This window comes from Cyprinus carpio, chromosome B14, assembly GCF_018340385.1.
Source record: "Cyprinus carpio isolate SPL01 chromosome B14, ASM1834038v1, whole genome shotgun sequence".
Classification (NCBI taxonomy): domain Eukaryota; kingdom Metazoa; phylum Chordata; class Actinopteri; order Cypriniformes; family Cyprinidae; genus Cyprinus; species Cyprinus carpio.
The window spans coordinates 12,465,691-12,487,757 of NC_056610.1; the positions used below are offsets into that span (position 1 = coordinate 12,465,691).

Below are 22,067 nucleotides of genomic sequence, written 5' to 3' on the forward strand. Positions count from 1 at the left end.
TTTGATGGCAATATCTAAAGATATTGGAAGCATTTTCTTCTTTTTTTGAAAAGCTGAAAAGCCATTCTAACTATTCTATTATTCTAACTATGCATGATTACAAAATGGCATTTTATTATTTGCATTTAGCATTGTTTTCCCCTGTTCTCTGTGACCTTCTGTGAAGAATAATTTGAACATTTTGTATGTTGGCACAAAAGAAAATATATAAGAAGCAAACTAAGACAGAATTAAACACATTTTTGATGTTCGTCAATTTAATTGGATGAGCATGTCTATTAAATAGAGCACTACATTTAAGCAATTATATAATTTTGTTTATTGAATGCCCTAGTTACTGCCATGAAACATCTTAAGCAGAGGTTCAGGGAAAATTGGAAACGCAGCCAGTGAATACAAAGAGACATGCTGACCGCTTCGTACCTCACAGCTAATTGCTTTGGGGAGCAGATAAATATTGCCAGTTCAGAGAAGCCTATCTTGAAAAGTATTGAAAAGTACATCAAGGCTGAAGTAACTTCTACCTCGATACAAACATTGACTGAACAGATGCAAAACACCTTAAGGAACAGGCTGCTGGCAAAGCATCTAGGAATGCTGTTATTGATCAATGGCTACAGCTTCAGCGGCCTGTACAATTCATTATAAAGGTGGTGTCTCTAAATCTTTAATCATACTCAACTCAAAAGGCCCAGATGTGTAGAAGTACAGTGTTTTCTGCATGTTTGCCAACATAACACCCGAGTACCGTTTTAATTTCAGTCAATGGACATGAGATCAATAAACAAACAATTCATATGCCGTTCTTGCTAATTAGCTATTTTGCTTTGAAGAATCTCATCTTACACAAATTGAACTTGATACTCATGCACTGAGCAGATATGGCAGAATATCTGGCTCAGTATCAGTTCATATTTTATGAATAGTTTTTTTTTTATGTAATCCATTTGCAGTCCAGGCGGTGGTTTAGTGCAGTGTTCATGTTTGCTACTTAAACTAACCTGAGGGAACTGTCAACATTGTTACTAAACCATTCAAATCAAGCAAACCTTAATAAGCTGTGCATGCTGTTGGTCAGAAATCTAATTGTGATGTGCAATACAGTGAAATGATTACGTTTAATGCTATTTTGCTTGCACTTAGGTCTCTTTAATCTGGTGAAGTATCTAAATTTCATGATCCAGATATGTGGAATAAGATAATGTTTGGGTGGAAAGCGCTAAGCTCTTTTTGATTTAAATGTTATGTGTAATCATTCAAAACACAGAATTGGGGAGATGTAACCTGTAACCTTCCTAATCTGACAGTGTCCTTAATATCTCTAACTACCATCCATTGGCAATAATAGACAGACAGCACATTTGTAAATTTAAATGCACTAAGTTTACTTGCACTGTATTTCCCCCCATACTTATTTGTGCTATTTGTTTCTTTTATATGTTATATATATATATATATATATATATATATATATATATATATATATATATATATATATATATATATATATATATATATTCGATTTGTCCTCTTTAGTGTGTGTGGGCAGGCAAAACATTTAATGAAGAAAGAGATTATAGGTAGATTGCAAGATAGATATGATTAATAATTAAGCTTGTTCAATGTTTGTGCATTTGATGGGATATATCCTTAAAATATACTATATAGGTTGGACCGGGGCTAGTTGTCAAAGGGAGACTTAAGTATTTCTTAAAAGGTATTAATTTTAAATATTTGTACAATAATAATAATAATAATAATAATAATAATAATAATTCTTAATAATGACGATAATAAATGATAATTGTATTATTTTTATTATTCATTGGCCAAAACATATTTTTCCATGTAACCTTTTTTTTAATAATTCTTCTTCTGAATTTTGTGTTTCATACTGAGCTGAAAAGTCTAGAATAGTCTCTTTAATGGAAGGTTATATTATGACAACCTAAACCACATGCAACGCTGTTTACACAAAATGTCAACGTGTTTAATGAACTTGATCTTTTTCCTGTGAAGTTACGGTGAAAATGTTAAGTAGCCTAGCCTTTTTTTCTTTTCTTTATTTATTTTATTTATTTATTTATTTATTTTTTGTAGCCACAACTAAACGCTATAAACAAACCTATCCTTAAACATATTCACTTTGGTGAAAGTGTGACAACTAGCCCCGGTGTCGTCTATTTCTAAAACACTTAAATGCGCTTTTATTCACTTATTCGCTTACATGACGCGTCGTTTCCAAGGGTCTCCGCACTCCATTCCGGTGAAGAGTCTGGACTCCGCTCCGGGTTTTGCTCCCTCACTGCTCTATACATCGCGTCTCCTCACTCCTGCATTGCTGTAGCAGCAGATGTTCGCGCGCTGAAGCCAGTATCCACCGTTCTCTTTATAGGAGCAAGTGTTCTGCAGCGGACAGCGAGAAGACGGAGAAGAGTGAGGACGTTTGCTCTCTCTCTTCACACGTCTGGTGTGTGTGTGTATGTGGGTGAGTGAGGTGAAGAAATTAGAGTCGCGTCTTTATTTACCACACCTGTGATGCGCTGCTGTCTCTGAGCAACGAAGACGCACTGATGGCCAAGGTACAGGAAGAGGATATGTGTTGAAAGAGGACTTATAAATGCGCTGCTCGGTGTAATATTACGAATACTAAACCTAGACTGACAGCAGATACTCCTCGCAGCTCATTCAGCAGATATTACTGACTTAAACGTGAACGAGAAGGTGATAAAGATGCCGTTACACCTGGGTCCCTTTGTCCGCTGGAGATCCGGGCTTGTACTCACATGGATCTGCTTGTTTTCGTCCGGATTTACCTTCACTGGTGAGTTTCATTCGTTTTGAAACGCATCTTTCAGTTTCGACTGATAAAGCCATGTGTAAGCCATGCGTACTTGCTTTTACACACAGCAGCTGTCTCCCTTTGTGGTGTGATTTCCCGAATCATAACACAATATAATATTTCACGGGGTTCATTTGTAGGCGAAATAAGCCGTTTGCTCCATATTATTGTTACTTTGTATAACGAGAACGCGCAGAAACAGAGGTGAGGAACCTATTCATGAACTTGAACGTGCAGTAAGTTTGATTGACATGTTACTGCGAGCATGAGTCTCGCGGCGCGCCTGAGACACATACGGCGAAATGTTTAAACGAATAGAAATATACGAAACCAAGGGTTTGTCTAATTGAAAATGACTTGAAATGTATACCATGGTGCTTAAACAAATAAAAATAGTTGAATATTGCGTCCTGTTATCCCCGTTACATTTCTGTGTGCGTCAGCTTGAATGAAGTACTCTACGGGCGCACATTTCCACGCGCCGACGTTCATCCGTTCCTGCTGCATTGCCAGTGTTTGTGACAGCTTTAAGAAGTAAAGTGAGCTCCGGCGGTCACTGAACGGTGCAGGGTACATTTGTTGTGTGCAGATATATAAAATGAGGTAAACATGCTTTCGTGGACAGCTCAGTGGAAAAGAACGTGCACAAATAATCGTGCTCTCCTCCCATCACACGTCGTGCACTTGTCTTGGTCAGCTACCCATTATAGCCTTACAAGGAAAGAAGTGAAGATTTACTATATGTGTAAAGCTTCAATGATTAATAAACATTTTAAATTGATGTTTTCATTATGAATACTTTTGCTTTTTAATTGTATTTATTTGCAATGCCAGAAATATGACACATTGTCAGTACTGGTTGCTCAAATAATGACTCCTTGTTATGACTCCCACAACCAAAATTAAGATTGTCAATTCAAAAATGGCAAGCTTAAGGGTTTTTTTTTTTTTTTTTTTTTTTTTTTACACATAAGAATCAGTGTGGATATGCATTTTAAGATTAATTCATGGTATATTTTTAATAGGAGAGATTTCATAGTGCATTGCAAACCTTTGTTTACTGTCCTTTACTGTTTTTCCAAGCTTCATACTGTAAAAGGAATGAAATAAAGACGGTTTCGTATTAACAGATATTAACCTGTTGTCCATGCCTGGACATAATTACAGTTACAGAATCACAGTCACCTAGCCTAGTGTTTCCCAACCAGGGGTGTGTGTAGCCTAGAGAGATTTAGCTTCTTTTTTTTTTTTCTTTGCTAAACCTGGAAACCAGACATTCAAGGCTTTAGATTAAATAAATGCATTTGATTGGCTCTTACGCACTGTAATTTAAATAACCATTTTAATAATATTAGTAATAATTATAAATGATATCCAGCATAATATCAGCTAAAACTTATAACTAATAACTTATTCTATGCTGCGTTTGGTATGGATGAAAGGGTGTTTAAATGTTATTTAGGCTGTGGAGGTCCATAAAGCAAAAAAGGTTGGGAAACACTGACCTAGTCCACCCACAATGTGTTTGTGTGGACCAGTTTGGGCTTGTAGAGATCTGTATTACATTGTGTCAAGAGAGTGAGAGGAGTAAGGAAGGTCTTGGCTGTGGGAAACTTGACTGTGGGAAAGTTTCTAGAGGTTTTATAGTAATCATCACCATAGAGCCCAGCTGGGGACCGCTGATGAGTATCCTCAGAGCAAAATTTCACACTTGTCTCTCATTGTTCTGCCCTCTCTCTGCTGTGGACAGAGGGCTGACTTGTGCAATTATCAGTCTTGCTTTAGGAAACTCTGCATGAAAGCTAAATTAAGAAGGTATTTTCTTGTGCATTAATTAGTGAAGGATTTTGCATACATTAAGACTAGGTAAACAGTCATACCCAAGGGAATCATATAAGAAATACAGTGGCATTTCTTAGGTTTTTCAAACATTTGTTCAAATGGAGCATATATATATATATATATATATATATATATATATATATATATATATATATATATATATATATATATATATATATATATATATATATATAATTATTTTTTTTTTAAGTAGATTGCAGGGCATCACAAAAAATGCCCTAAATTCCCACCATCTTTTGCATGCTCTGTTTAATTTGTCAAGGACTTATCTTGCTTCGCTTCCGAATGCAAAAAGATCAGACAGGAATTTTCTTATTCTCCAGACTTGTAAGAGGAGGAAATGTAAATTGGATGGAGGGGAAATAATGTAAGCACACTTGCTCGCAGACATTGTTAGTCCAAAAGATCATAAAAGATCACACAAGGTGCTCTCGCCAGGGAGAAACAGGCTGACGGTGCATTTTCCTATTAAAAAAAAAAAAAAAAGCCAACTTGTCTTTCCCTTGAAACATAATCCGGTCAAAAATAAAGGTCGCTCTGTCAGTCTTCATCAGAGAGCACACAAGAGACAGAACAGAGCTCTTCCTCAAACAATGTGGTGGCTTCAGGGAGATCAGCTACCGTTGAGCCGACAGGAGGGTTTTTATCAGTATGTAGACAAAAGGAATCAGCACATTGTGTTTGTGGTGTGTGTGTGTGTGTGTTTCATACTATAGCCTGTGTTAGTGGCTCTGTTTTGCTTCAGGATTTTATACTGACCCAGTTCAGTACTAAAATTATTTATTGTAGGAAAGTAAGTCATTAAATTTATACTTTTTTAATTACAAGGAACTGTGTACTGTCATAGTAATATTCAAAAGTATTATGAATAAACTTGCATAAAAATAATAAAACAAACAAACACTGATCAGATGCACAGCCTATGATGTCAATAAAAATGATACGGGAATGCTATTTTCCATTTTTAATGTTAATAATCCTAAATATTTTGCTATCCTAACCAAACAAGATTATGTGGTTTATTGCATTTTCTAAATGGCATTGAGCATTTTTTCCCATCTTTTGTCTGTGGTCTTATCAGATCTGCAATCCTCCAACCTTAGTATTTTAGTTTTTGTATTTAGTATGTCACAGGTAAAAAAAAAAAAAACACACACACACACACAAAAAAAACAAAACACACAAAAAAAAAAAAAGAACACACACACACACGTCAAACATGGCAAATCGTATTTCTAGGAATGTGTTTATGATGCATACCTACACAACTTCAGCTTCATCAAATTCAGTGCACACTTTTAAAGTACAGGAATCATTCATGCAATCAACACAACCCTAAAAGTAAAGTATAGTTTCTAATTTGTTCCCATCCTTTTGGAAAGAAGTGATATAATGGGTTCGCTGTTTTCTCTGTGTGTGTGAGAGAAAGAGGCAATGGATTTTTGTGGTTGGAGTTTGTGGTGGGCTTTCTGAGATTTTTGGCACTGTTGTCAGTGTGCTTGGTTGTTCACTGAAAGGGATGGGTTTTGGGGTGCAGAGAAACTCAAAAGCTTTCTTATGTGGTTCTCAAAGCTTCTCAAAGGCCTCTCAGACCCCAGAGACGTGATTTTACTGTCGTCATTTGGATTATTGCAATTAGGATGAAGCAAGCTTTTTGGTGTTCTCGACTTTTTATGTTGAGGGGAAATTATTTTAATTGAATTTTTAAAGTTTAACATTAATTAGGCCTTTCACTAAACCATACCAGATTTTCACTGTATAGAGTGTCAAAAAAAAAGAAAAAGAAATGAGTTGATTTTTGCCCTTCTACTTGTAAGCTATAAACTCAAATGATGCATGCAAAGAGACTCTGCTGTCATGTTGGGCTTTTGATGCCTTCAGGATGTACAGTACAAGAACCGAAAGAATCAAGCAATGTAGAATTTCATTGGAAGATTTGAACAGATTAATGTCTGAGAGCATAGTTATTTGGAGTTGCGGCAAGCGTTTGGAAGCGGAACATGATTAAATCCGTTTTTGTTGTTTAGTTTCACTCAACACTGGCCACATTGCAATTTCACAACGATTCTAACGTTTTTTTTTTTCTCAAATAGATGGTATATTTCTACCACTCTCACAGTTTCCACACTTATATATGTATAGCTGTATTTGAGTTTGATGAATGGAGAGGCGTGAAATGGTGTAACAGAGATGAGGAACAGGCAAACAGTGTAAGTCAACAGCAGCTGGCTTTCCATAATCCAAGAGCATGCTCCATTTGATGACAAATGTGGTCTTTTCTTATCTCACGCTGCTATATATGTCTTCTCCATAAGTGTCAAATGCAAATGGAGAAGGAGAGGCGAGGCAGAGAACATGAGAAAGTGTGACACAAACCTTTGGGGTGGGGGACGTCTCCTATCAAACAGCATCATATCTCAGAAATGTGCCCTTTTGCTTCAGTTAAGCACATACAGACTAATGATTATGGGGTGGACTCGGGGCTTTAGGTGGGTCCTTAGCCTTTTGAAATGGCTGTTGTGCCATCCAAGGGGTCAAGGTTTAGATGGTTAGCATGGTTAATAAATATTTATTTATTTATTTAGTTGTATTGATAATATAATACTAGATGTCTTACAGGACTCAATTTCAGTACTGAAGGTTTTTAAAAATGTAAACAGACTTATTTTTTTTATTTTATTATAGTTCAGGTTGGTCTCTAGCAGGTATTGTAGACCCTAGATATTGATACGTAGATATGATATACTTGCTCAATGGACCAATATGTATATTACATACAGGAACAGTTGCTAATGAGGAATTCTGTGTTGTAGTACAATCTTTATTGTAGGCCCCTTTGGTCCTGTCCTGGTCTTCAGCACCTGCTCCCTCCTGCAAGCAGCATGGAGACGCCCTTCAGAAAGGATGCGGTCAGCAGGAGGAACCAAAGACCAGCGCTGTCACCAGAGAGACTAATCGTGTTCTTCCCCGAGGTGCTGTCAGTGGCCAGAGAAAGCTGGAGTACTGTTGACCTTGAGAGCAGATGCATTTAATGTGCAGACACTGCTTCTCAGCACATTGTGAGCACTAGAGTCTATGAAAGCCTTGGGTGAATGCCCCTCCCCGAAGAGATAAGAGTGCATTTCCCAAGGTGCTTTTGGCTTGACTTGCAGTCTGTGAGATCTAAGTAAGATCTGTCCGCTTTAATGATGAACCATCTGCTTGAATACTCAATAGACTCAAGCACTTTGCCTCGTCCCGCAATAGTAACGCAACAAAAGGGGTAATTTTTTTCTTCCAACTGTTATTAGTCCATAGGGTTTGTTCGGTGGCGACGGAGAACATAAACATGAAAAATTTGCTGTGGAGCTCCGCTTGCTCTCAGCCCATCTGTGGTTCATCACCCAGAATATTTAAGGTTGTTTGGGGACGCTCTTCATTCTCCTGTGATCAATAAACCTCTAACTGTTTAATTGGCCATCAATCAACGACAGGGTAGAGTTAAACACGGAGGTGCTCAATCCCTGCCTTTTATGCAAGTCCTCTGGGTCCTTTTGTAGCCTTGAAGTTTGTCTAAGATGCATCCAGAATATTGTTATTGTATGCGCTGCACAGCAGCAGCGGCAAGCACACGAGACTTCCAGAGGGCTTCCACGAGGGAGCATTGTCTTGACTACTACCTTGTAGACTGAACGCTCTGCCAGCCCATAATACAAGTGAGGGCGGAGCTTTCTTTTGAACTGCATAACTGCAGCATCAAAAGCAATGACAGTACATCATATTGATATTTGCCCACTTCAAGGTTAATGAAACTCTCAAGTTCAGCCTATCTCTTTTACGTATGGCTGATCTGGATGAGTTTTGTTGAGTTGTACTCGGGCTGACCCTTGTGTCTGTGAGTTTGAAGTTCAAAATTGTTTGCTGTTCTTGGCTAACCTCAATTCAAAACCTGCTTGTTTATAATCATGAAGGTAAACAACAGGGCTTTCAGTTATTAGAATACTGGGTATCAAAGCAAAGCTCTTTGGTCACTAAAATATATTGATATTGGATATGATTGAGGTTTCTTTGTGAACTTTGTTTATATTGCAGTTGGAAAGTATAGAGGTCGACCATACAAGAATATTTACACTCTACACACATAAGCATCTCTATTACTATTGCTCAAGGTTAGAGATTTGAAAATCAAAATAGTATAAAAATACTATTAAACTACAAGGTGCATGAATGATACCCAAAAGTGGCTTTTTAAAGGAAATTTTAAATGCATGGTGAATTATTTAATGATAATATTCAGATTTTTTGGGGGGAGGCGTGGTTATATTTGTGACTTAAATCTATAATAAAGCAATACATAATGACAGTACTTGTGATAGTACTGTGTTATGGTTACCTCCTCCTCCTTCGTAAATCTTAAAGAGGGTGAGGTTTTTAAACTTGGACAAGTAAGCAACTACTCAAGTACCCTAGCAACTGCATATAGCAACACTTTGGGACTGCATTGCAGCACACATGGCATTTTATGACATTTTATTAAGAAAAAAAATGCAGTTAATTTCTTTGTTGTGTATGAAAGATTTCCATGTGGCATATTTAGCACATAAACTGTATGTTGGTGTTTTTTTTTCTAGCATTACTGTGTGAGTGTATGAGCATGTCTCAAGTCAATACAAAGTACCTCAGGCAGGCTGGAGGTGGTAAGCTCTCTAATGGCAAGGATATTTGAGGGCGGCTTGGCTCAGAGACGGCCAAAACGTGTCCTCTTGAAGTGATGATGTTGACAGGGAAGGAGACCTATTGACCTTTGCTCATTACGTTCATATTCCATGCGGTTGTGCCTCAGGCTAGCAATTCAACTGAGTCAACACTGGCCGTAGTTCAGCCCTCACTCAGCAGTCAACAGGGAATGCAACGGCCAGCTCAAAACATCTGCTCAGCTCAAAACATCTGCTCACCCTTTTCAGAGACACGGAAGATGTTTAAAATCTAAATATATAATTGTACACTTTGCCGGCTTCTGAAACCTAATTCTGTATTTAAATATTTACGCTTTGTGATTTTAAAATTATAGAATTCTTAAGAAATGACCTTTCTGGAGTTATTGTTTGTAGTAAATGATTGTAATTTGGTTATTAGCTACCACTGTCATCAGTAAACAGATAAATAATACGGAATCTAAAAGCTTCTTACAAAGTGCCTTTTGTGCCAGCTCCAGATACTGTGTAAAAATGCAGTGTCGCATAAAATTAAAGTTTGTTGTCATGACAATCAGTGCCACCTTGTTTCCTGTCAGATCACTCAGATGTTTGCCAAAATCAACAAGCAGTAGCCAAAACTAATAGTCTCATGGCTCTGTTTGTTTTGAGAAAATATCTGGCAGTAGGGGAAACAATACTTTTAATAATGTACAGTAATGCAGTGTTTATTACAGAAACTATTTTAATAGGAAAGATATAAAAAGGTGGTGATTAGTCACAAATGTGACAATGTGATATGAACTGTTCACTGAACATTAGTTTAATTTTGTTTTTGTTTTTATTTCTGTATTTAGTTTCATACTTACATTTATTTTATATTCAGCAAAATAAATTTGCTTTCTTATAACACATATCTGCAACATGTTGTGCATGGTACAATAGTCCATTTTTACAGCAGGTTTAATTTATTAGGATTTATCAGTAGAACAATAACAGTCGTAACCAGTATTTTGGCAGAAGTTACCATGGTAAATTCTTTGTGAGGTTAGATGTCAGCATCACACTAGCATTTGTAATGACAGTATATTCATTTGGAAGACTCAGGGTTGGCAAAAGTAGCACGTTTACTACTTCCTTTGGCAACCATTTTTATTAGCAGCCTCTAGCTTGTGAAAAGTGTGTGGGTAAAACATTTAATTTTCTTCGTTTAACTTTAACGGAGAATAAAATGATGCCAGCTCTTTGTGTTAAACTCGGGATGTTTATGAAAAATGGTCGTAGCTGACAAGATTTTAGATTTTGAGATGAAGAAACATTTCTCGTCAAGGACGTTAAGAGCAGTGAAGCCACTGAAATAGATTTAAGACATCATCCTTGTATAATTAATCATGACAGAATTGCTCATTCTGGGCCTGTGCACAGCCTATGGATTTTAATGAATACTGTAAATGTGTCATTTGCTTTTTCTTATAAGCCTATACTTTTATTTAATCCCTGGAAGCGCAGGATTTCAGTACGTTTGAAAGACCTTTAAAGGTGGTCCTCTCGCCGCTTTCTCTTTGTTTATAGTAACCCAGGGGGCTCATTAGTCATACAGCCGTTCTTTAGAGACCTTACTGTTCGTGCCTTTGTGAAATGGCATACGGAGACAGACAGTCTATGTGTTTACTGTAAATGTGTTTGTGTGTGTGTGTGTGGTCTAAAATGACTTTGATAGTATTATTTCAACCATAAAACATGTTTTCTGGTTAATTTACAAAAAGATTATGAGCTCAGGTAAGTGTTTGGCTCTCATGCATGTTGAATGAGCTGTAGTGAAGGACATTTGTGGTGTCTGTTAGCACTGAGAGGATACAAGCAACATCGTCTGTTTGATTTGAAAACCTGTTAAGGGTAACATTAAAATATTACAAAAAAATCACCTCATAATAGTTAAAAAAAGCATTATTGCTGCCGCCTCTCCTGGCTTCTCCTAAACAAAGCCAAACATATCGGATTAATTTTCAGCGTAAATCATACACATTTTCAGAAACGGCCTGCCGAGATGTTGCGTGTTCAGCAGGAGTCTCTAGGGGCAAAAGGATTTGAGAGCTGGATCATATAAATTAACAAGGCCTTCTGTTAATTTCTGCGCTCGCTGTGGAAGCGAACCTCTTCTAAGCTTTATGTGAGGTGTTTCTAACCCAAGGATATGATGTCACTGCAATAAAAGGCTCTACAGTGCCAAATGTTTCATTATGTCACATCCTGTCCTTAGAGGACAGTGTGCCATCTTCCTTCTCAAGTGATTGTCATACATCTTTAGCACATTTTAAATTAGAATATTGAAGTGCAATGCAGAAATGGAGTGTTAATAATGATTAATGCATACTGAAGAAAGTGAGAGAGTTTGCCAATGTAAATGGAGTTTTGCTGTTATAATAACTTCGAAGCCTTAAAGGAATATTCCTGCTTATTTACAACTTAATGTTTATTTTAATCGTTTATTCGTGCCGCTGTCAGCTCGCCTGCAAGGCTTTCAGTAAGTGCATTATGATGAAATTATTGCTGTGGTAATTGACACCATGCCATAAATGCTGTCTTTAGACATTAAGTTGTAGTTAACCCCGAATATTCCCTTCAGCTTCAGTCATGGTCTATACACAAGAAGTCGCTACGGGTTTACAAAAGACTTTTCTTTGAGTTTATGTTTTAATAGGTCTGTGAAGCTATTTACAACTAACCTCAGCAAGGTCAACATTGTTTTTGAAGATATTTTAAGTGTTAAAGGGATAGTTTGCATTCAGTTTTCATTTTCTTACTCTAATGTCGTTCCAAACTTGTATGACTTTCTCTTTCTTGTGTTGAAGACAAAATGGGAGTTTTGAAGTCACCATAAAAGCACTTTGAAAGTAGTTCATATGTCTTCACTTTTGTGTCAAGAACAGGCTGAAATTGAAGTTATTTACTCAAAATCTTACCCTTGGCTAAAGATTAAAAAAAAGAAGATTTTTGTAACCTCACTCTAAACTTTAGATTTGACATTTTGTAGTTTTAAAATAATAAAAGTCTTGGTAGAAATTGATTTTTTTTGGGGGATTTTACTCTGACTCTGACATGGTAATCACAGTTTTTGCCATTATGCTACAGTCAAGAGTTATTAAGAGTTACAATAAAATGATGAAGCAGTTCTTAGATTCTGTTCTTTTATGGGGTCACTTTTGTGTCAGGAATAGACGGAAAAAGTTATTACCCTCATTTGACGTCATTGATGCCAAATGTACCTTGCTTCAGAAATAACTCAACAATATGAATATCTTGTATAGATAATTATATTTCAGAGCTGCAGGAAAAAAATAACGATTTTGTGAATAACTGAAATTCACACGGTTGTCATATGGCTTCAGAAGGCTTAAAAATATAGCACAAGAGTAATATGGACTACTGTTTTAAAAATGTATTTGTCCTAGTTTGACTAGTCAGGATACTGTGAACCAGTGTGTGTCTCAAAGTAAATCTCTGAGGCCAAAATAAAGCTTACAGGCTTACAGAACAACATGTGGATGAATAATGTCAGGATGTTCAATTTTTCGTGAGCTATTTCTTTAAATGTGTCTAAAAATATCTGTAGAGTCCACCATGATCCAAGTAGGGTGACTCCCTGCCTGTAGATCATGGTTTGCTGCTATTTTAAAAACAATTCAATTTTCAGCCCAGACTTTCACAGCTCGCAGTGTAAGAAACATTTCTGTCTTGCTTTACTCAATGAAGCGCCTTCATTGAGAGCTCTATGAATCATCTCCTTTCTTCTTTCCCTGACTCACTGTGGTTACTCAAGACTTCACCATGCTGGGAAGAGTAGAGGTGTTCTGGCATTGTCTCAGTCTCAGTGCTCGGGCCACCTAATTACCCAGCCGAGAGCTGGTAAGCATGCGGCTTCACCCGCTGAATCATTACAATAAATCTCACACTGTTAAACTTAGATGCAAACATTTCTCCAAATAGTCAAACGCTCAGGATAGGAGGTGTTTTGATGCCAAATCAAGTTATGTATAGCTCAGGTGATAACAGTCTCAGTACAAAGAGCTTTGAGATTCACTGGTGCTTCACAAATGTACTCTATTATTGCTGTTTGGCTGAGATAGACATATGGTGAAAAGCCTTTATTCAGCCTTTTTCAGAGATTGTGTTAAGGTTTTTAATGTGGTTTAAGTGTAACATTTTCAAAAGCAGACTTGGCTACTTTTTATTTAGTCAAGCCTTTTCAATGTACACTCTTTCAGAGACAATATAAGGAGGATGGTTTACTCGTACTTGTCATTGTGGCAGCTGTAGAATGTAAGTCCTGTCTTTTAGTTGAAATAGCTTTAAAAAAATAGAAAAAAGATCAATGCAATAGTTAAATGTATGACACATTTGATGTTAGATTTGATTGCAGATGTGACACAGATGTCCTGTCCTAAACTCCATTGCCATTGGTTGAGATTGGCAAAGACTTGTGTTCTGATTGGCTAGCATTTGAGTGCTGCAGTCAGATTCTTATATTTGGTTGATGCTGTCTCTCACATTTTATGTTCATAGCAGCATTTATTTATAATGTGCTATAATAATTATACATATTTAGAATTGTTTAAATTACATTACCAAAAAGCTTTTTTTTTTTAAATGAATGTTTTCATTTAGCAAAAAAAATAATTGTTTAAAAGTGACAAATCTTTTGTTACATTATAAATGTCTTTACTACTTCAAATTCTTTTCATCATAGATAGATAGATAGATAGCTAGTTAGATATTAGGCAAAACAACTGTTTTCAGCATTGAAAATAATAAAAAAAAAATATTTCATAAGCAGCAAATCAGCAAATAAGAATGATTTCTGAAGGATCGTGTTACACTGAAGACTGGAGTAATGATGCTGAAAATTCAGCTTTGACATCAAGGGAATAAATACAATTTTAAGATATGTTATTGTAGAAAAAAAGTATTTAAATTTGTAATAATATTTTACAGTATTACAGTATTTTTTTTATCAAATAAATGCAGCCTTGGTGAGCATAAGAGTATTCTTTCAAAAACATGAAAAAACCTTGCTGACCCCAAATTCTTAAACAGTAGTAATGCATTTAGTTACACAAGTTATAATAATTTCTTATTTTTCACTAGTATCTTTAATTTTGGTAACCTGTGACCCTGTAACTTATTAAATATTGTTTAAGTCATATTTTCTTAGTTGTGTTCATGGGTTTTGAGACTGAATTTTTACCCAGTAGGCTCTTATAACATTTTATAGACTCATAATGCTGTCATTATGGGTTTTCGCCTCATTAAAAACAGCAACAATTTCTATTTATATGGAAAATCTAAATTACTTTTCTGAGAGGTGTGGTATGACTGATTCAGATTTGCTTCAGGAGTTTTGTTGTTGTTTGGCTAAACACCACACTGCCAGCAATGATAAATGACATTCTTGATTAATTCTGCTTATTTTTCTTCCTCTCTTGTTGGGCCTCTTCGTACCCTCAACAACTCTCCTACTTGGATTTACTAGAAAGTAGCAAAGGATTTGTCTCAGCCAAACGTGAGAGATTTGTTCTGGGTTTAAAGGATAAGGAATTAAAAATTGGACGCTGAAACAAGCAGGAATGAAATGCAAACCCTGTCATTTTTATAAATGGTTTACGGTTCCCCATAGGCCTCTCTCTTACCTACAAGCTTCGGTCTTAGTCTAACAAGCATGTCTTACCTTTCAGATTCTATGAGGTTAATCAATGCCATACATTAGCTGTCCTTATGCATTAGACGAGACAGTGTCTCATAGAGAGGAAGAGAGATGTAGGATAGTTGGCTTTATATTTCTTTTCTTGAGCCATTTTGTGCTTTTATCAGTGACTGTTTTTTCGATGAAAGCAGTTGCTTACAAAACATATCAGTGTTTTAATGAAAGGTATACAGCTTCACTTGGAGGAAAATGACTTGGTTTATTTATTTATTTATTTCAGATCAGTATCTATTAAGATTATCTAGTATCCTTTGTTTGGCTACAAAATAAGATTTTGCCAACACCATTTCTAAGATTTAGCCTAAAACCGTAGCAGAGCTAGTTCTTTAAATGTGTCAGATGGCATTGATATAAACCTCTGATTGTCTTCAGTTCTGTTATCTCTTGCTTGGTAGTTTTATCTACTGTAGATGCCAAAATGCTGAGTTGTATGATTGGAATTGGAATTGATTTTAAGACTTTTCTGATTTTTGGTGTTTCTTAGTTATACTTACATGGTTCAGGGATGGGATCAGATGATAATACTATAGTGCATTTGATTTGTATAATGTGGTGCTGTGTGTTTATCATATTGATATGACATTTGTATTTTCATGGTACTGAATCTTAAACAGAATCAGAACTCTGTAAGAATATCCAGGAAACATTGGTCTGACCATTTTTCCAAACATGTTTATTAATTATTTTGTTTATTTGATTTTGATCTCAGATAGCAATAAGAGTTTCAAACTCTCTGCTCCATTTCACACATTAAACAATGTTGCAATTAATTTTGCAGAACTTAGATTTTCCTGAAAAATTAGCAGAGAAATGTCTGCAGATTGCATCTGTGCCTACTCATAACAAATCTGCAGTTATCTTGTCACGGAGTTGAAGATCTTCAAATACGATCTAATTAAAACCAATGTTCTGCTTTAACGTGTGTCTTTTTAAGAAAGCATTAGATTATACCTTTTTCTTCTAAAGTTAAACAGTGTTTTTAATGATGAGCAATGTAATATGATCATTTGATTATGCAGTAAGTGAATGTTCCTGGAAACTGCTAATCCTCTACTATACAGACAACCGCTTTTGGCAGGAGCACTCGAGAATCACTCGAGACTCGGGATCGCTTGATACGGAGAAAACTGTTTTAAGACGGCAAAAGAATAGTATAGTGTTGTTCTGCCATTCACATGTCATTCCCGTCTGCTTGGTTGAACAAAAACCAGTCATATTCCAGTCCATTTCCTCCCACGTTTCCCTCCAGATCTCAGGACAGCAGAAGTCAACGCGAGTCTTTCCCCCTAAAGAGCGACTAAAGCATGTCTATGGTACGATATCCCTCAAATGCTGAGATATGCCATTTTTTCCTCACCCTAGAATTTTTCATTCTTGTGGATCACTCCGTGAGAAGGTGTTATTTGACAAAACATTAATCAACTCAGAGGTGTTTGATATATGCTGAGTCTTTGCTATCACCTCTTTCCAGGCCTTGTAGAAGCCGTCTTATCATATTAGCCAGCCACTAGACAAAATTGCCTATGTGTTCTTTTCACATGGCATTAATTTTCCCGACAAAGGCTGTGTACGGAAATAAATAAATAAATTCTGTCAGTACAGAGAAAGGGCACACGTCTTTAATTTTGCCTGAATTCCCTCACTGTGTTGAACAAGTGAAGCTAACATTAAGCAAACTACGGGTCGTCTGGACTACCCCCTCCTTCGCCCGTCTTCTGTCCTCGACTCTCGGTCACACAATTAGCTGTCCTGTTGGAAAGAGCTAGAACAAAGGTGATCCCTGCGAGCCAGAGTCGGAGGCAGTGACATGTGAGAAGGCTGGTGACACACTTATGGCTGTAGGCTGCTCTCTTGACCAGAGAAGTCGCTGGCTGTCAGTACCCATCACTGTCTGGCTTGGCACTAATGGCATTTCCTAATAGTGTGGGGTGGAACAAAGGGCGGATTTATGGGGGCGAAATCTCAAAGATCCTCTCTATTAGAGCATCCGCCTTTGTTTGTGCTCACACAAAAAGGTGTGGTCTCAGACATGGAGACGAGACGGGGACGGAGAGAGCGGACGAGAGAGATAAAAACAGGAAATAAGGAGCACGGGCTCAACCTCTAATTTTCGGTGGCAGTTTGCCCACAAGCTGAATGTCTCGAAAAGCTCAGGCGCAGAGATGCAGGTGCAGCCAACCCAGTATAACATGGGTGTGGAAAACAAGTGGAACATTAAAGGTTCTGGCTGAAAACAGCCATGGCATGGTAAACTGCACGTAAACAAACTGTTAGAGGTGAAGTGTGCAAGTTCTGCAGCAATAGCAGCCATTTCCTGTTATTTTAAATTGTTCAGAAACCTCTTAAACCACTGGTTGAGACAAAGTTATCAAATAAACAGCAATTCCATTTGTTGCCACAAGTGGTGCTGAAACTCTTGCTTTTCTGTTAATAGCAACATGAAATGACATTTGCAATGCATTAATTACATTAATTTAAAGCCATTTGTGATACAAGCAGACTGTTTTTGTACAATAAGTTAAAATAAATTCTCATACTGTCTCTGTGAAAATGAATCTTAAAATACAATTATTCATACTGTTATATATTATTTATTTTTTAAATTTTATATATATTTTATGTGTATATATATTTAAATTTTATATATATTTTATGTATGTGTATATATATATATATATATATATATATATATATATATATATATATATATATATATATATATATATATATGTACATACATATATACATTCATATGCAGTGCGTACAACAGCGCTGTGCTTCTAACATTAAAGGTTCTGGCTGAAAACAGCCATGGCATGGTAAACTGCACGTAAACAAACTGCAATGTAAAAAAAGGAACATTAAAGGTTCTGGCTGAAAACAGCCATGGCATGGTAAACTGCACGTAAACAAACTGCAATGTAAACAAACTTTAATAGCTTCTTTCTCTTTAAATGTTTTGTTCAAATTCATTTTAATTGAAGTAAAATGTTGATTCAGTAAGAGCCTGATTAAAGACAAATATCAGTGTCTCTGTCTAATATTAATTAAGTGTTTTCTATTTACAAATATTAAAGTTCTTAGTTCATCATTTACTTAACATCATGTCGTTCCAAACTTGTATGAATTTCTTTCTTCTGTGGAACATAAAAGAGAATATTTTGAGAAATTCAAGAATTCAATTCATCAAAACCACCTAAAACCAAAATTTGTGCTTGTCTTAAGACAACTTTGATGAACTTATTTATCCACTTTAAATGTTGACTGCTGTATTTCGTTATTTTACTTCGTGATGCTTTATTCGTATTCTCATACCAACGTTTTTATTTACATTTTCACATTAATATTTTTAGGGTTCATTTATTGACAGCCATTCACAGCGAGTCTGTGAGAGAGCAAAACGTACTGTGTCTTTATGTCGATGTGCACTTGATTATTAGACTACAATCTGTGGTCAATCTGAATATTGCATGTCATGTATTGAGTAATGAGACATTCAACATTCATTGACAACTGAATTTCAAAACCATAATGGTCTCACACAGTGAACATTCAATGCCTGTGTAGTGGACAATCATGTGATGGTTGCTCTCCACTCTTTTAATGATACTCTTTATGTTGATCCACAATAGATGTCACACTCAGTGCTAATTGGATGAAAAGATGAGCTCATTTGCTCAACATGTTACTGTTCTTGCACATTAATGGATCAGTGTATTAGTCTATTACAACTGGGATAATGAATTGTAATAGTTGGATAAATGGTCTAGTGTGAGCGCATGTGGTCCATTACATTCCAGTACACATTTGTATCACATGGGCTGATCTGATGCCGTTGACTCATACTTGCTATTTTAGAGCATGTGGTTTGCTAATTTTTTCTTCTTCTTCTCTCTCTCTCTCTCTCTCTCTCTCTCTCTCTCTCTCTCTCTCTCTCTCTCTCTCTCTCTCTCTCTCTATCTATATATATATATATATATATATATATATATATATATATATATATATATATATATATATCTTTTATAAAAAAAGCATTCAGCAATTTTTCTGCCTCAGTTTTTAAGGGTGATTGGAGAGAATCCGGAGAAATGGCATAATGTTTGTTGCTAATTGGCTTCCGAATAATGAATGCATAAAAAAAGAAGTCTTACAAAAGTAATGAATCAACTTGTCTCATTTGTTTCTTTCTCTCGTCTCTGCATGACAACGAGAGCTCTGAATATCATCACATTAATGCAGGTTTGTAAATGAGTTATAAACGAACCCCATTTGCATTATCCGCTCGTCATTTGATTTCAGTATCTGAAAATGTCTGTAATCTCCATTTATGCATGAGTTGCTAACGTGATGGTGATGCCTAAGGCTGATGATACACTGGGCAACTTTTTGAGCAATGTTCCCGGGCAACTTTGGGAAATGTTGCTGTCAACGGGCAACCAGGTGAGACACAGGGCCCACAACTGATCTAAAATATCCAGATAGAAATTTGTCACCCATTCTCAATGGAAAAGTGCCCAAGCAACGTTACTCAAAAAAAGTTGCCAGGCAAAATTGCTAAAAAGTGTTATGAAAGTAGTCTATATGACTGAAGATTTTCATAGATTTTCAAAGACAACAATATTTTCATATTACTTGAGAATTAAATGAATAGTTCACCCAAAAATGAAAATTCTGTCATTAATTACTCACCTTCATGTTGTTCCAAAACTGTAAGAAATTTGTTCATCTTTGAAACACAAATTAAGATATTTTTGATGAAATCTGAACCTACATAGACAGCAAGGGAATAACCACGTTCAAGGCCCAGAAATGTAGTAAGGACATCATTAAAATAGTCCATGTGACATCAGTGATTCAACCTTAATTTTATGAAGCTATGAGATAACTTTTTGCGTGCAAATAAAATAAAAATAATAACTTTATTCAACAATTTCTTATGTTCCGTGTCAGACTCTGCCACACATTCAGGAGAGTTCCATGTTGCATGAGGATTCAACTTGATTTCTACTTTTTTTTTTCCTACAGAAGAAAGTACAGTATATGGCTTTGGAACAACATGAGGATAAGTAAATAAAGCTGAGAAATGTGGGATGGACACTTCATTTTTATTCTTGTCCTCATTAAATTAAATCAAACTTTCAAGTTACTGATGTTCCAGTAAGTGTATGATTAAAAAAAAAAACATGTATGAATTTAATCATCTTCAATTTATACCAGCATATGGCTGTGACTGCTAGCAACTCTTTAGTCATGAAAGTACATATTAAGATGATAGAATCTATTTGTACCCATCAACATCAAAGATATATACGGATGTTATCAATCTCATAAAAAAGCCTGATGTCAGCTGGTTTCGTATTTGAAATCTGCTCTCAGTTCTCATAACCGATTTACACTGTAAGTAGATGCTAAGATTATTCACGTATTCTGAATGAATGCAGCTGCCAACTTTTTTGTGCCGTTTTTACAGTTCATGCAAAAGCTTTGCATCATTTCATAGTTAAAGTGCAGAGCGAGTCAGGCATGAGCGCTCTAGATAAGAAATTCCAATTCCAGACATCTCCATATCTTGTTTAATCCCGAGAACTCTAGAAACATAAAGGAGCTTCAGAAGTAAGGAATTCTGTATGGATAGAAAGTAAGCTTAACGGTGGCCTACACTTCAAACTGGCTTTGCTGAAACGACATGGGATCTGCCATTTAGATGTGTGTTGAGATTGTCAAGCGTTGAACAGCAGCACATAAGCTTTGCATTGTGAGCACTTTTCTGGGGTTCTACGCTTATAGCTTTTGCCACTCGTGTCACATCCCATTCAAGTCACGATGACAAAGTGTGTCGCCTCTGTTCTGCCGGGATGATCGAGGCAAGGAATTACCATCTTACATCTACAAACCTGAATATTTGTGAACGTCTCCACGAAACCGCCCATTTGCTGGCTGTCTGATGCATATTGGACTTAAAACTTGTACTTGTTTGCAAAAACTTGAATATGAATTATATTTCCAGGCCAGCTTTTTGCCCCCATTTCACCTGCAATCAAAGTTGTGTTCACTAAAAAAAAAAAAAATTTTTACACTTTACAAGTTTCAAACAGTGGTCAGTCACTTTTACATGCTGATTCAAACTATCTATCTATCTATCTATCTATCTATCTATCTATCTATCTATCTATCTATCTATCTATCTATCTATCTATCTATCTAATGCCATTCTTTTTTTGTGCTGTATCTGTTTCAGACAGTGGTCAGTCACTTTTACATGCTGATTTAAATGGGCGGTTCCTTGGCGAAAATAACCTCAGTGTGGACCATGTTTTTTCGTTTAGTCAAAAGTGTGGCTACATGAGGCTACACATGTGCCAGTTCATCCAAATCCTACTGGTTTATGTTTAATATCCGAGTAACACCCTCAATAGCTGGAACATATCGTGTTATTTCAGCCCAGTGTGGTCCTGCTGTGCTCGTGTGTCTATATCAGCATCTGGGCTGTCTTTGATGGCTGGTGTTTCAGCATGTTTCTGAAGTGTTATTCACATTCTCCTCCTTGTGCCTTTGTGGCCCATCTGTCTGTGTATGTGAATCTTGTTTTTCACATTTTCATTGTTTGTGAACATACTGAGAGGGGAATTATACTGTCTGTGCTTTTGGTCATGTATTCCCAGTTGCATCCTTGTGCTTTTGTGTGGTATTTTATGAATTTTGTGCAACTCAAATAATGCTATTTTACCATATCAAACAGAACAATAAGAAATGTAGTTCTTGGATTATATGGTACTTTGGAGACCAAAATAGGATTGATTTTTGGCTTCATTAAAGACCCATGTTAACTCTGTGTTAGTTTTGAGCTGATATACAGTATATGCTAATGTACTCCTAAATGGTTACAGAATTATTTTTATATTAATCAAAATAAATCCGCAAAAAT

General features: G+C 36.2%; 1 protein-coding gene across 5 annotated transcripts in view; it reads left to right on the forward strand.

Annotated features, from left to right (window-relative positions):
* The first annotated feature begins 2,237 nt into the window (after nucleotides 1-2,237).
* The window catches only part of LOC109101954 (netrin receptor UNC5A), a 171,713-nt gene continuing 151,883 nt past the window's right edge, over nucleotides 2,238-22,067 (forward strand). For all 5 annotated transcript variants that reach the window (XM_042738111.1, XM_042738113.1, XM_042738112.1 and 2 more), the window contains exon 1: nucleotides 2,238-2,824. In XM_042738111.1, coding sequence (XP_042594045.1) covers nucleotides 2,734-2,824 — 91 coding nt within the window. In that variant the 5' untranslated portion in view covers nucleotides 2,238-2,733. The remainder of the gene's footprint in view (nucleotides 2,825-22,067) is intronic.